Here is a 16,393-nt window from a genome sequence, read left to right on the forward strand (position 1 = left end):
GTATCATGTGGGAAAGAAGATGTTGTACTACCTGAGTGGAAAATCAGGTTGGTTGGACTAAGTGCTTCTGAAAGAATGTTTTTTAAATTTAGGGTTTTAGGTTGGTTTGTTACTTAAACCTTGTTTAATAATAAGGTGGATTGTTTAGGAAAATATTTGATAAACTAATTTTTTCTTAGTGATTTATGAATGAAATCTTCCTGTTCGTATAATTTCTGATCAAATATTGTCTGTTTTAATTACTACTGAGATCATTTCCATGTACAGACTTTCTTTAGTGTGGTCCCTGATAGTAATATATCTTGATACTTTCTTCTTAATCTTTTGTACTTCATTTTTTGTATCATCTGTCCATGTAAGAGGTTTTTGTAAAGCATTTGTTGATCCTTTTGCAGTGTGGAGATACTCTGCACCTTAGGGTTGAAGCACTGCCATGTGAAGCCAACAACTGAGTATAAATGAATAGATGAGCTGTACAAACTCCATCTCAGTCCATTGTTCCTACTGGCCTTGTCCTTTGTTGGGTGTTATAAGTAGTGGAAGCATAAGAGAAGTGCTTTTGAGGTACTTATGGATGCACTAGAATATTTGAGTAACATTTCCACCTGGTTCATGAGCAGTGTCATCTGCAATTCAGTACCTTGAAGAAGTTCTTACAAGCCCAGGAAAGATGGTGGTTTTCCAGTTTTTCAGGGAATCCTTGGGTTTGATCCACAGACTTGTAAAATTACATTGTGCAATAGAATAATTCTTAAGTGTAGTCCAAGTATGAATCTCAAATGGAAAATTACCATTGATCAAATATACTAATAGTTATTCCATCAACTTGCCAAATCCTTGCCAAATTACAGAACAGAAGTGCAATAGGCTTGTAGGAGTAACATGTATGGAGGTAGAATTTTATACGGAAGCAAAGGAGAATTTTATACGTGCAAGGAGTTAGGGTCAGGTCAAACGTGGCATAAGAGTCAACAAAAGCTGACTAAGTTGGCAGATGAACAGGGAAACAGTCTTTCAGTGTGTGCTGAAGCATTCAGATCCTGTTGAAGTGCACCTACTAATCTCATAAAAGTTCTGAAGGCTCCCCATGGCAGTTTGGTTCGGTGGAATGTGAGCTCCCAGTTACGTGCAGTTGGATCGCTCTGCTGTTTATCTTTGCTTTCTCTGCTGTCCTCCAGATCCCTGGTGCGTAACAATGCAGTGCTCAGCTCCTTGTCACAGTATTTCTGCTCTTGTTCTGGATCTGGAAGCTGGGTGGCATGTCTCTATCACCTTGTATGTTCATGGGTTAGTGCTGACTTGCCAAATGTCCGAGCTTTTCATTTTGCTTTGAGGGATTACCTAAATGTTCCACCTTCCTCCCTCCTTTAACAGCTCATGAAACTCTGCAGACTTCTGATAGGCCACCCGAGCAGTTAAACAGGTTCATTTTGCATTCTGTAAATCTTGCCTCATGCCAGCATGCAGACGAGAAGGAAGGCAGCTTTTGAATGTGTTGTACTTTATCAGAGTAGACTTTAGACTTTCTGTTAAATGTCCACAAGTGATAAGAAGCAAAAGAGAAAATTGAAAAGGAACTGCAGTTTGGAAGGCAAAATCAGTCCTAGGATTCTTCACAGAAGCATTAGAGGTAGGATTGATAATCATAATTGTTCGGCTTACAGGATTTTGTAACCTTTTAGTTTTCTATTATAGCCTTAAGCATTATTTCTTTTAATGAATACTGATTTTATCAGATTAGCCAGTAACAGATGGGAGATTTCAGCCTAAATGGAAGCAGGACCATGGTCTTCAGTAATTAATGCTTTGCAGCAGTTTAGGTGTTTCCACAGTTTGATCACTGGAGAACGATGAATGAGTAATGTCTCTGATAAATTTGTGAATTTGGTACTTGAAGACCAATCCCTAAAATTTGTCCTGAGAAGGTGTGTACACTGAAGATGGGAAGAGTCTAGATGTTACATGTGTTCATTCTTGCTTTAGGAATGTAATGTCTTTAATCCATTTCCTTGGATGCATTTTGCCAGCCTGGGACTTTTTTTGGGTTTAGGGCTTTTTTAGCAAGTAGGTGGCCAAAAACTGTATCTGGACAAAGTCTATTATTTTCTATCTTATTATCTAGTGCATATATGCATGCATAAAATCAGAATGCACATCTGATTCTAATAGAGACACATAAACCACTGGGAGGATGTGTAGAAGAGACTTGTTTCCTCTAAGATGTGCCTGCATTCCATATTGGATGCTGTGAGAATGGAACGTGGATGTAAGATGTGAACAGACCATAGAGACTGTACAGTAGATAAGGGGTTTCCTATCTGGATCACTTTTACTTTTTTTGTGTATTGGTGTATGGTGACCACTTTTTTGATTTCTCTTTCTTACGGTGTCATTAATGTATGCTGCCTTAGAGGAAATTAACAACTTCTCTTGAAGATTGTATTTTTCTCTTGAAGATTGTCTTTTTATTTCTTTATTATTTTATTCAAGCAAATTAAGTTAATTCTACCAGCATTATCCTTAAGACCATTTCCCTTTAAATATTTCTTAATATGCACTAAGGAAAATTGGGATCAATGCCACTGTATTTAGAAATTCTACATAAAAATGTACATAACATTGTTGACGATAGTGCATGTGCATTAAAGTCAACAATTGCAACAAAACCAGCCATCAAATAAAAATAATTTTCCTTTATGGTCAATACAAGATGAAAATTATTCAGTATCTTCTCTGTGTGCTGACATTTGCCTGTATCTCTTTCATAATTGCAGCATCTTAGCCCATTGAAGTCTTTTCCATTTAGCTGTAAAGAGAAAGGATTAATGTTTCCCAGATCTTTTAATGAATATAATACAGTCTCTTCATTATATTGATACTTGTCATAACCTGCTGTATTTCTGAGTGCACCTGTCAGTTTTCCTATTTGCTTTGCAAAAATGGTGATTACCATTAAAGTGTAAAATATTTGACCTTTGCCTAATTCTCATTCCCATGGTGTTCATTGTTCTTTGAAATGCTGTAGATACCAGAAATGTGGGTATCCACATCTATATCCAGAGTTCAAGGTCATAAAGGTTTAAATTGTTCTGCTAGCTGAAAATGTTACATTCTTTTAAATATGTATATTTTAGCCCTAGACTTTGTGGTGGCAAGCAAATAAATGTTGTATAAAGAAATTAGTGGTATTTGGAGCCACTCTATTTCTCTCTGACTCTTCAAGAGGAGAAGATTGACAATGGCAAGGCTTAGAAAAGCAGAAGTGAACAGCTGGGAACATTTCCATTCTTAGTCATCTGAGCTTAGTTGTGTGAGTACCTTCAAACAAACAAGGAAAGAATAGCTGCATATGAACTGCATGAGTCAGAGTGACTGTCTGGGCAGAATTTAAAAGGGGGAAAACCTTCCTATTTTGTTCATTTTAAGAAATGAGATGCTATGTGTATTTAATTCAAAATCTTTACCACCATGCTAGGCAATTATAAAGAAGTAGATCACTGAGCTGCCATCAAAATAATTGCTTCAGTAATGCTCCTTCTGCAGGAGCAGTTCAAAATAGCACACACAGAAGTACTTCTCTCTACTGGCAAGTGAATGGATTTTTTTGCAATAATTTGAAAGCACTGTCCTGCATGTATAGCTCAGAGAGCAATTTCATAGCCATTCTGGTTGGGTGAAGAAGTGCTGTTGCAATGGCCTTCCATTTGAGATTTAGTAGGAAGAGATTGGTTGTTTTGACCATTCATTTTAAAGTTGGTGAATTCAGTAATTTTTCTTCTAGATACAGGTTGTGTCAAAGACTACTGAGCATCCAGAGAATCTGTATAAAACAATAAAATTAAGTGATACTACAGCAGGTATTAAGAAAACAAGGTATAACAGCTTATGCTTCTTGCATTGATTACTTGATTTAAAACAATGTTACACACTCTTTCCCTAAAAATAAATTATTTTTCAATTTGCCTGAGATTTATTTAATGTTCACTTTCTTTTGTAATGCTTTCAGTCTTAGAATTGCCTTGCATGCTCGGCAAAATGATATATTTTATGGTAGGCAAGCTGAAACCAAAAGAAAAAGTGCAGAAGGTTATGATATGGTTAAAAATGAAATATGGAAACAAGTATGTCTTAAGTGCCTGTCTCTCTTTCCACCTATTTACTTTAAGAACTGGTAATCATCCCATTGTATGGCCTTAGGTGGTGGTGTGTTTGTGCAGCTAAGGGCGTGTGTTTTCTTTGTTGAGCATGCTTTAGAGATTATTCTTCAAATTATGTGGGTGCTATATTTGATTTTATCTGCTATTTGAGTCATGCCACGTTTCAGCTGTAGGTTATGTTTTTGTGAGTTCGCAAACTTGCCTTTTCCTTTCAGTTCCCTCTGTGTAAAGTTGTAATTAGCAAGATGTGGTCTTGCTGTGTGGTGCAATGTTTTTACCAGTTTATAGAAAAAATTATTCTAGGCTTTAGCCTGTATGATTCTTATTCTGAAGCAGCTTTTCTGTCTGCTTGAAAATGTCATTTGAGAAACCTTGCTTGGTATTGCTACCTATTATCTATCTATCTATCTATCTATCTATCTATCTATCTATCTATCTATCTATCTATCTATCTATCTCTCTACATATAGATGGATACATGAGTTAGTGTGTGTATATATGTAGATGTGTGTGTCTATATATGCCAAATCTTTCAAATTGTGTGTATTCAGCTGTTCATGACATCCAAGGAGTTAACAACAGCTTCTGTTTTTTAAAGATTACTGTGAATTGGGAGATCTTCCACCCAGATCCCCATTGGAGCCAGTGTGTGAAGATGGCCCCTTTGGGCCAGTGAAAGAAGAAAGGAAACGGACCCCCCATGAGCTTCGTGAACTGTGGAAGAAAGCCATTATCCAGCAGATACTGCTCCTCAGAATGGAGAAAGAAAACCAGAAGTTGCAAGGTTGGTGAAGTTCTAGAGTATTACACCCTATTGCAATACAAGTTCACTTTTTGGTTTTCTCTGTGCCCTTGGTAGTGGACCGCACCAAGCCTTAATGAAACATTCTAGGAACACACAAGTAAATCAGATTAGTAACATCTCCGTCAGCACTCATTAGTGTAGGTGACAATGGATGATAATTTTTTTATATTTCACCTTATTATTTGTTTGCTTGATCTGAAGGGGCACTGTCTTTACCATGGCTGGGGTTTTTTTGGCTGGTGTCTAGAAGCTCTCACAAAGGAATTCAGCATGATCAGTATCATGAACCGAATTCTTTTCTACATTCATATCCACAGGTGCTTGTCTAAGTATTGGTCATTGCATTTTTTTGTTTAGCCAGTCTTGAGGCTCAAAGGAAGTTCTTAATGAGGTTGTTGTGGACTTGAAACTATGGGTTCTTGCAGTAGTACCCATACTGTGCAGGCAAGGTTTCTGTAGAATGGTAATGACTTACATCAGTCCAAAGGGTGATGAGAAGGAACTTCAGAAACAGTAATTTGCAATTGTTCTTAACCACAATTTTTCTGTGAATGTCTTAGCTGCAATAAATCCATTTTGGAGGCAATTTTTACACATAAAGAACAGCTGTATGCAGAATCACAACTGATTGCCTTTGAGAACTGCTTCTTTGAAGATATGAAAGACCAAAATTTTATCTTGAGTGATTTTAGATGTTCAGGAAGGGAGTAGGCACCTGAACCCTCAAAAGGGAAGGTACCTGGCATGAAAATGGCAATATTTATTTTTATTGTCTAAACTTGAGGAAGATTTGACTTGCAAGAAGTGTGTAGAGAAAGGGCCCAGCTGTATGAAAAGTTCAGAATATCAAATGTGAAATCCTTCTTTAAACTCAGGCTAAGACACGTGGCTGGAAAGACAAAACATCTCTTGGATATTGGATATGGCCTGCCAAAGTACTTGGCCCACCTGTAGTCTGTTTGCTCTCAGCTCTCCTATTTCAGCCCTATCTGAAGAACACCTGACACTTGAGTTTCCTAAGAACCCACAGGTGATAAGCATGTTCCCAGCAATGTTCTAGCTAATCCAGTAAAATAAAATAGGGCAATGGATAGCAGATATACAGTGTCCTTGGCCAGAGGCTGAGACCATCTGGAGAAGAGGTACTTAGAGAAATGATTTATACAGTTTCTTCAGGAATAGAATGTTGTACAGACTTCTGTAACTTTTTTATGGCATTTAGAAATAAATTTTCTCTTCTTTTGTGTTTTTGTACTCCTGATTTAAAAAGAAAATTCTCTTATATTCAAATTATCCAAATCTACAGCCTGCAGTCAAATTTCTGGCGAGTGCAGGTCATTAATATCCATACACATTTTAGCAATTTTAACTGGATGCTCCAATTTTGTCTGCCCAAAAGAAAAAATTGCAAAACCATCAGACATACATTAAGATGAGCACGTCTAAAAAGCTATTAAGTGAATGAATGAGGTGGGTGTTGGCAGAACTGAAGGCCCAGCTGTGCTGTATGTCCTGTGGGGTGAAGAAATTGTCCTAGGTAGCTGCTACATGAACAGCTCAGATGGTGAGACAGTACTGGAAAACAACACATGACTCGGCTGCAGTGAGCACAGCATCTTTACTAGTAGTGCTTAGGTGTAATATTGGGAATTGGGCGTGTCAGTATCTAAATAAGCTTATTGATAAAGGCATATTCTCACCTCAGTCCTCACATGTCACATTGTTGCATATAGCATAAGATTGAATAAAGCAGAAAAGTCTGAAAAGTTGCCAAGCACCACAAAACATTCGTTTGCAGAAGATGAAACATTAAAAGATTTCTCAGAGTTTGTTTTCCTATAAGCTGAAATTTAAATGCCCTTTAAGTTATATTCATACAGTACCATCTGTGTTTTAAAGTTTTTTATATTCTGATTTATAAATATGTTGGGTTTGACCGACAAAAATGTGATGAAGTTGACAAATGGTTTAGATAGACAGAATTTCTGTGTGGACACATAGCTATAATAAAACTATGAGTGCAGTGTATATTATGTATCTGTAATTAATCACTGAATTAAAAATGGAATTCTGAGGTCCAAATCTTGCAAATACTTAGGTAATCTCACAACTCACATGAATAACCTCATTGAATAAAGTCATTCAATCTCATGTGAAAGCAACTATAGGTACAAATCCCAGATATAAACAGTTCTTTTCTTTCTAGTTTTTAAAATCCAGAAGCTTGTGTAGTCAGTGGGAATACAGGACAAGATAACTCTTTGTGACTCTCAGAATTCAATATTCTAAAAAACCTTAATTGCTGATACAGATCTCAACAAGTTGAGATTGAGTGTGTGAATAGTGTTATTATGCAATGTAACTGTTTATTAAATTTATATAAAGGAATTGAAAATACAAATAATGGAGAGTTAAATTATCAAAATATAATAACATTTTAACATAGATTGTCTCAAGACTGAAATAGATAGGAGTGATTCTATGAGTTCATACTGTGAAATCCTCAAAAGTAGCAGCAGCCTCATGACATGTGGCAGAATGTCCTCATAATAAGAGTATCTTGTTACTATTACAGTATTGCATCATCACAATAAAGTAAATACATATATATACATAATACATATATAATACATCGGGGCAAATTAATTTAAAAACATGATTGCTTCACGATACACTATTTCATAAACATAGTTTCAAATTGTGTTATTTGTATGGGAATTGTCTTTTCATTTTTGTTTAATGCTCTAGAACCTTTCCAGACTTTTATGTATTTTGAACTTTTGCTCTGCTCATTTTCTTGCAAGTAGAGAGCTGCTCTTGTCCTGGAACTAGGTGCATTGAGTACTCAGCCACATTACAGACTAGTTAAAATATGGTAACCTATTTTGTTAATTTCTCCATAAACTTCCCACTGTCTCTCCTTAGTGCTGTCTTTGTAGCTTCATCTTGTCTTCCTTATAGCATTTTCTTTGATCATTTCATCCTTTAAGGAATAGATGATTGACTTATTTGTATCTCATATGAACTATGCCTCTTTTTCTCCTCTTCTACTTTTTTAGTCTTATTGCCTGCAAAATCCATCCACTGTTACAAAACACGCTTTATTATTTAGTTTACATAATTAACATTAATAAATCCTGTTTTCCAGGCACATTTTAGTACTAAAATGCCCCCACAGGAAAAAATAAACCTTAGAAGTTTTACCAAGACTCAGTTTGAAATTCTTGCTTGGCTTCTAAACTTTGGAATTACACTCAGCTACAGAATCATTTTCATTTCTGCCATGGTTTTTGATGTTTTCCCAGCTATTGTTTTTACTTCATCATTACTATTATGGGCCTGTATGCATAACAAATAGAGGACTAAATTTGGTTTGTGTTTTTATTTACTGAAAGTCTCCTGCACTGAAGAGCTGGGGAAGTGAAAATTTCTCTTATGAAAATCTTATGTTTATTTCAGTAGTCATCATCACTCATTTTTTTTGTATTTAGGAGTTGGTTAGTAGTAGGGAATTCAATTTAACTGTCCAAACACAAATAATATAGCATATAATATCTTTTAAAGACAAAATAAACTGATCCAACCCCAGAATCATTAAATTTTAGATATGAAATGTTTCAGGTGGATAGCACAAGAGAATTGTAAGTTAAACGAATCCATTTTACAAATAGTAAACAATATTAACTGCTACATTCTTTATATCACTTTTTAGCATCTGAAAACAATTTGCAGAACAGACGCCTGAAACTTGACTATGAAGAAATCACACCATGCTTAAAAGATGTAACTTTAATTTGGGAAAAAATGTTGAGTACACCTGGAAGGTCAAAGATTAAATTTGATGTGGAAAAAATACACTCTGCTGTCGGACAAGGTAAACAGTTTATTTTTTGAGTTGTTGAAATGCATGTAAATTATATCCGAAAAGGAACAGTGTGGCCACTTAACCCCTCCTTATAACCATATTCTCTCTAGTGCTGTCCCTTGGGCTGCTGACTAAACAAGTAACAACTTTTGGTACCATCATGGTTATGGAAATGCAAGTTCCAGTCCCTTTCAGTGGCAGCTGCAGTTGTATCACTGGAGCTACAGCATACATTTTTAAATAACATCTGCCCTTACCAGGAGATGTACCTCAATGTATTACAATTTTTACAGTCTGATTTTATAAATTAAAAGTTGCACAATTAAAGAAAAAAACCTGCATAATGGCAGTAAATGACTGTGAATAACTGAAGAAGCCCTCTGCATTGTTTTCTGGAAATTCTCTGTTCCAGCCTGTGTGTTAGTCTGTGCACAAACAGTAGACATGGGTATCTCTGCAGAATTCCTTTTCTCTGAGTTCAAGAACACTTTGTCCCTGCAAACAACTACCTGCAGTCTTCCTCACAACTGCAAGGCTGAGCAGCCACCTCTATCTCCACTGCAGCAGAAGTAATACAAGGATATTTTCTAAATGTTCTAAGAAATTGGGCAATTATTCAATGTTACATTTGCCATGGTTGGACCCAAAGGCCTTAGGCTGGGTGCTAGATGGACCAATGGTGAAGATGGCTACTCCAAGGAACTTTTTATAGTTCTTTACAAAGCTTTCCAATATGTAAAGGAAGTATCAGTATTTAACCACTGTCAGAAGTTTAAGATTTTAAATATTGCACCTGACTATGTGCGATTATACAAGCAACTTAAACCAAATTGCCCATTTAAAATGACTGGGTAAATCTAGATTTCTAACAATATCAAATCCTAATAGGTTTTGTTCTCTTTCCACATAACTTGTATGCTTGAATAATTCTTAATTTCTCCTATTGTTATTGTCCTTCATGTGTTACATATATACCAAAAGAAAAAACCAGTCCTAAAAACTTCAAGCTGTAAGTTACTTCAAGCTGTGGTATCTGGTTCCACTGCATTATGGATTAGACAGAACACTTCCCCAAGTGAAAGTGCATTGAAAGTGCCGAATTAATTTTACTCTCAGAGCATTACATACAGTTTAAAAATGAAGACTATCATTATTTATGTGAAATAGTTAAGTAGCATCTTCCCTTTTTAAAGAGAAATAAATTCAAAACTTAAAACAGTTTTATGTGTACCAGTCATTAAGCAAGCTGATAGCAAAACTAAAAATACAATACTTGCTATCTGATTATCTGCCTTGTATTGTAGTCTCTAGATCATGTCTCATTTGTACCTATTTATATTTTTGGTATATGTGCATTCCACCTTCCTAAAATGTAGAGTCCATGCTATGTTAGTGAAAAGTGTGAATTAGTTCTACTGCAGTGGTTTATTGTGTACTTTACATAGAAAATGAGAGATAAGCATATAACTTTTCAGATACAAATATAGCAATTCTTGATGCCTCTTCTTATGTTTCTCAGACTGGATGTAAGCATTAACCTTAGGTAGTTCCTAGTATTTTTTCTGCTTGAAATTATTTCTGTTAAGGTGCTGATGTCTTGTAGTGGTTGAGGAAATAAAAGCACTGTAGTTTCATCTACTTCTGTGGTCCACTGGAGGTAACCAATAGGGATCTGTCTGCCTGTGTAGCAGATAGGCATCTTCAGTTCCTCAATCCTGTTAGCTCAACTGTAGCAGAACACTCAGTAGGATACAAATTCTGATTTAATTGCTTTTTGTGCTCAGGTGTACCACGTCACCACCGTGGGGAGATCTGGAAGTTTCTAGCGGAGCAATACCATCTTAAACATCAGTTTCCAAGTAAACAACAACCAAAGGACACACCTTATAAAGAACTTCTAAAACAATTAACTTCCCAACAGCATGCAATTCTTATTGACCTAGGTAAGTACAGTAGTGGTCTGAAATGAAAACAAGGAGTTTTCAATCTCTGTAAGGTACTTAAATAAGGAAATACACAAAATGACTTTCACTATTTAGTAATGTGTTGTTGGTAGGAATTGTTTTTAATCTGGTGTGAGAAACCACGAGCTGATGTTTTCCCAAAAGGATCACAGCTCTTGTGTGTGGGATAATCCCATGTTGAATTCAGTATTCATTATGCTCTTCCCTAATAAAGGTAAAAAATCAATGTCTTCCAGGGCATAGCACTGACACTTTGGTTCTGAGGAGCTGTGTGGTCAATTTAAGAAGTACAGTATCACTGCTTTTGATCAAATGAATTTGCAGTGAAAAACTCCATCAAAGGAAATTATGCACTGCACGTAACCAAATGTCACGTAAAAGAATGATAAAAATTTATGGGGAACGTTGTATTTGGACTGATCTGAATGATTAATACCCACTGTATTATTTTCTCTTACATCTTTTCTGTAAGGCACTAGTACAGAATTATCCCTTCATAATTATGCTCTATAACTACTCAAAAGTATTTAAGCATTTTTCACTGCAAATGATCTACCCCCTTTCTTGCCTGATGAGGAAGGATTACCTATACCCAGAGCTGTCTGGGTCCACCCGTTTATTATTTTATTGAAACCTCAATGTGCTGACTGTCTCCAGTGGGTACTGCACTGAGAAGATTTGTCAAGTTTAAATGGTGACCTAAGCTTTCAATGATAAAGAGCCTATTTCCAGAGGTGGGAAAAGGTGGTGGTAGATTTCACCTTTTCCCTACTTGGCAGACCTGTCTGGTTTGGAGTGGCACTGGGAAAGTGATAGTCCAAGGCGCTTTAATGACTGCTGGGAGTAGGCAGGGTGTGTAAATTGTCTCCCTTCAGACTTTGCACACCACATCTAGGAATTCCCCTGTACTGAGCATGGCCAGACAACAATCCTTTGTGTTTGTGAGAGATGTTTATTTGCAGCCAGAGATCATTTACTAACAAGTACCTTTTGGTCCAGCATACCTGGCGTTAATAGTCCTGGCAGTGAAGGGTGAGACACTGAAGTGGTTCAGTAAGAGGTGAACAGTTTTGTGCTGGGTTAATTAATTGAACACCTTAGCAGAGGGATGGTGCTGGGATGACTCCTGGACAGTAGGGAGCACAGTCAGTCTCTGTTGTCTCACGTAGCAGACTGAGGCTTACTGGCTCGGCAAGCTGTTCATATTTTCTACCTGGTTCAGCACAAAAATACTTTCTCATCTTAGCTATGTGCTCTTCTTGTAGAAACAAATGTGTTGGCAAACTGGTGACTTCATGGTGGTTTTCATGCGAGGTGTTGTTTCTGCCAGGCTGCTATTTGCCAGCCCACTAGCTGAAAGAGGGATTGGGCCCTGTCATAACCTTAAGGTGTATTAAGAAGCTGAAGACTTCCTAGTGATTCACATTGAAATAGAGCTGTGCTGTGTGGTAACAGACAGTTCAACTGGATAGGCAGCTGGAAGGGATTTGCATGTTCTGACTTGTGTTCCTTCAGGCTATCAGAAGCATTTTCTCTTAAATCTTTAAGAATCCTTTTGAGAGCATGCACTTCACCTTGAAAGAAAAAAACTGTGTTCTCGCAACATAGTGTTTGTAATACTTACAAACCTTGCCCAAATTAGGCTAAATAGTTGTCAACACAGTATGAGCCAAAGCTGTAGCATTATTGCTCGCACTTAGTTGAATTCATGCATGCTCAGATAAATATCCTCATAAATAGTGCTTCCTGAGGCCAGGAGTGTGCATATGGCTGCAGAGCTAAGGTATAGCAACTGCTTTACTAGCTCAGTTTATATGTCACAGTGCTATCAGTGTACGAAACCATCCAGCACTGGGTGTTTGCTGAACACAGTGGAAAATTAGGTTTTGTTTTATTACATTCAAAAAAAATAAAGTAGTAGGTACTTATTTTGCATTCTGGGGCTCTAGAGGTATCACGCTTCATTTAGTCTCTTTTTGGCAGAACCAGATCTCTTTGCTCCAAAATAAAGGTTAAAATTCTTAGTTAAGCCACATCAAAGCACTCAGAAGCACATCAGCTTGTGAGTTTAGCAGTTCTTCTCTTCCATTTACTGGTTTTTAGAACTTCATAGCATTTTTATTCTTGCTAGGCTTGTAACTCTTTTTCATTGCATAGATGAAATGAGCTTTGCTGCCTGAGTGAGGCAGTACAGGTCTGCTTTTAGACTGTGCAGTAGTAACTTGTCCTTCAAGCAAAGGAATGCAAGCTCCTTCTCCTTTGAAAGCTAGAAATACTTACTCTGTAACAATCTGACACCTAATCTCACAACAATCTGACTCTGACACCCTGGCCAGGGAGACCTACTCAGAAGTGAATGCCATGTCCCAAGTGACAGGCTAGAGCAGCTACCAGATGGCAGAAGTACTCTGCCGTGGGTTTTGTCTTGAAGCAGGAGTTCTGATATTGCCTGGCAGCACAGCAGCATTCCAGGAGCTAAAGGGTGGGGTGGTATTTAACAAGTGGGCAACCAGAAAACAAGCTCCACTTAATACTAGAACAAAAGAGGTATTCAAATTTCTCCTCGTTGAGGTATTTCACAGAGGAAGTTTGCAGGGAGACGGTTTTTTCTAATAATGAAAAATTTGCCTTTGGAAGTGTTTTTTTTTTTTAAATCTGTTAAAGTTAAGTCTTTAATGTTTTTGTTCACAGAATCACAGAGTGATTGAGATTGAAAAGGAGCACTTGAGATCATCTAGTCAAAATCCCCCTTGCTCAAAGCAAGGTCTTCCCTAGGATCATGTTTGCTCAGACTTTGGTTATGTCCATAGATGGAGACTTTGCAACCTCTTTTTGGCAGCCTGTGCCAGTGTCTATTCACCTTTACAATTAAAAAAAAAAAAAAAAACATTAAAAAAAAGATGTAATTTCCTGTTTTTCAATTTGTGCTCATTGCCTACTGTTCAGTGAGCACTGCTGGGAAGAGCCTGGTTCCTTCTTCTTCATTGCCTTCCACTAGGTATTTGTGCACACTGGTAACATCTTCCTGAGCCTTTCCTTCTCTGGGCTGAACAGTCCAGTTCTCTCAACCTCTCTTCATAGAAGAGATGCTCCTAGTGGCCCTTTGCTGGACTCTCTCCAGTATGGCCATATCTCTTTTGCAGTGGGAACAGAAAACTGGATATTCCAGATATGGCCTAACTAGTGCTGAGTAGAGGGAAAGGATCAGCTGCCTCCAGCTGCTGGTGGCACTCCTAATGCAGCCCAGGATACCATCAGAATTCTTTGCTGCAAGGACAAATTCTGGCTCATGTTCGAGCTGGTGACCACCAGAACGGTCAGGTCCTTTTCTGGAAAGCTGCTTTCCAGATGGATGGCAAATACTGGTGCATGGGTTTGTTCCTTCCAACTGCAAGAATTTTCCACTTAACTTTTTATTGAACTTAATAAAGTTCCTGGCAGCTCGTTTGGCCAGCCTGTTGAGGTCCCTCTGTGTGGTGATAGGTGTATCTGTCACTCCTCCCACTTTTGTATTACCATCAAGCTTTTTGAGGTTGTGCTCTGCCCCACTGCCCAGGTCATTAGTGACCCTCCCTTATAAGAGATCAGCTGGAATAAAGGTTCCAGGCACCCTGTCAAAAGGGCAACTGACAAGCATTGGTTAGCATCAGCTTTACCAGCCAGCAGTAGTACCCTCACACCTCCAGGAGTCCCCTGCTGATCCTGGACATAATCTCTGTATGCTCAAAGCTCAAAGAAACAAAGCCCAGAAATGGCTGCACAAAATAATGTCTGTTGGCTGCCTCCATTATCTATGCTCTCACATAACATATACATAGCATATATGATAGCTTATATACGACTACACAATTCTTTTTTATTGTACAGACTGCAGGAAAAAAAGACAAAAGGCAAATGAAGACTGGGAGGGACCAAGGCAAGGAGGGTTGTGACAAGAGACACTTTTACATGAAAAAGACAAAAGGAAAAAGAAAACAGAAGGGGCCTCAGTCCGCATAGATCAGATATTCCAAGTCTGTGTCTGGATCCTAATAGTTGTCCTTATTAGGACAACTTATAATAGTTCTTATAATAGTTTGTTATCCTTGAATAAGCTGCTCAGGAGCCAATTTTGAGAATCAGGTATTCAGCTGTTCCAAACAACATGTTTTCCCCACTCCCTGACAGTTTCTAAATTAACTTTGCAACGACTGTAACAAAGCAGTGGTAGAGTATAAGAGTCAATTGTTCTATGTTCTTAACTTTCTTATGGTGTTCCTGTGGGTTGGCTCAAAATCTACTTCTCAAAAGAAACTACATTTTTGAAAGGCTGTTTAATTTGACAACATGACAAGGTTTTGTGGGTTTTGTTGTTTATTTTTTAGTTTAAGTCACTAACTTCAGCTCTTTTCACAGGGCGAACATTTCCAACACATCCATACTTCTCAGCACAGCTGGGAGCTGGGCAGCTGTCACTCTACAATATTTTGAAGGCCTATTCACTTCTAGACCAGGAAGTGGGATATTGCCAGGGCCTTAGTTTTGTAGCGGGAGTTTTATTACTCCATATGAGTGAAGAAGATGCTTTTAAAATGCTGAAGTTTCTTATGTTTGACATGGGCCTGAGAAAACAATATCGTCCTGACATGACGATTTTACAGGTATGATTCCAATTTTTTTAAGTAAAGGATGCTAATGTTAAATAATAGTAATGCAATACAGGTAGCATTGTCAAAACCTGAACTTAAACTGAGCTCTTAAAAATAGGGAAGGATAATCTAGGAAAAGAATATGTCATCTTAAATGCATGATTTTCAAATCAAAATACTTCTGGGGAAACAATGGAAACCATAAAAGACTTCTGTTGTGTTCAAATGGCCCTGTAAATGAGCCCATTGTAGGCTCACAGGTGACCCATCCTGTGTCTTTTAGGCTTTCGAGTATTTTTTGTCTCCACACAATTTCATCCAAACATCAATTGACATTTCTCTGTTTCTGATAAGTATGAAGCATGGACTTTGCTATTATGACTGTTAAAACACGTTGATCTTTACTCCCTTGTTGTTATTCCATGCAGATCCAGATGTACCAATTGTCTCGACTTCTTCATGACTACCATCGAGATCTCTATAACCACCTAGAGGAACATGAGATTGGTCCCAGCCTCTATGCTGCTCCCTGGTTTCTCACCATGTTTGCCTCTCAGTTTCCCCTTGGATTTGTATCCAGAGTGTTTGGTAATTCTTCATAAAACTTCTCTCTGTTCTTTCTGAAGTCTTACATTTGAAATCTTGTTATTAGGAACAGCATTACTATCCAACCTGTTTCAGACACCCAGGAGAAATACTTTGCTTACTGTGAACAGAAGAAAAACAACAGAGGTCATCCTATGGAGTGTGCAGTATATCAGTAAAACTGGAAGAGAGAGGAGGAAAGTAAACTACAGTCTTTAATGCCTGTTTGTCTTAATTGTTACATTTTCCCACCTTGTAACCACTTCTAGAGAGGATGTAAAATTTGATGCCATGAAGGCAGCCATTGTATCATGACAATGACACTTCAACACCAACAATTATTTATTTTCAAGCTGAAAAGAGATGTAACAAAGGCATCATCTGAGAAA

The 16,393-nt window shown here is 37.6% G+C and overlaps 1 protein-coding gene across 11 annotated transcripts in view; it reads left to right on the top strand.

Moving 5' to 3' along the window:
- The window catches only part of TBC1D1 (TBC1 domain family member 1), a 98,881-nt gene that overhangs the window by 70,961 nt on the left and 11,527 nt on the right, over nt 1–16,393 (top strand). For 10 of the 11 annotated variants that reach the window (XM_079305533.1, XM_079305530.1, XM_079305536.1 and 7 more), the window contains 5 exons: nt 4,756–4,941; nt 8,675–8,836; nt 10,612–10,770; nt 15,187–15,431; nt 15,848–16,007. In XM_079305533.1, coding sequence (XP_079161659.1) covers nt 4,756–4,941; nt 8,675–8,836; nt 10,612–10,770; nt 15,187–15,431; nt 15,848–16,007 — 912 coding nt within the window. Of the gene's footprint in view, nt 1–1,455; nt 1,631–4,755; nt 4,942–8,674; nt 8,837–10,611; nt 10,771–15,186; nt 15,432–15,847; nt 16,008–16,393 lie in introns of those variants that run through there. The other variant, XM_079305532.1, reaches the window with a different exon arrangement.

Source organism: Erithacus rubecula, assembly GCF_903797595.1.
Source record: "Erithacus rubecula genome assembly, chromosome: 5".
In the NCBI taxonomy this organism is placed as follows: domain Eukaryota; kingdom Metazoa; phylum Chordata; class Aves; order Passeriformes; family Muscicapidae; genus Erithacus; species Erithacus rubecula.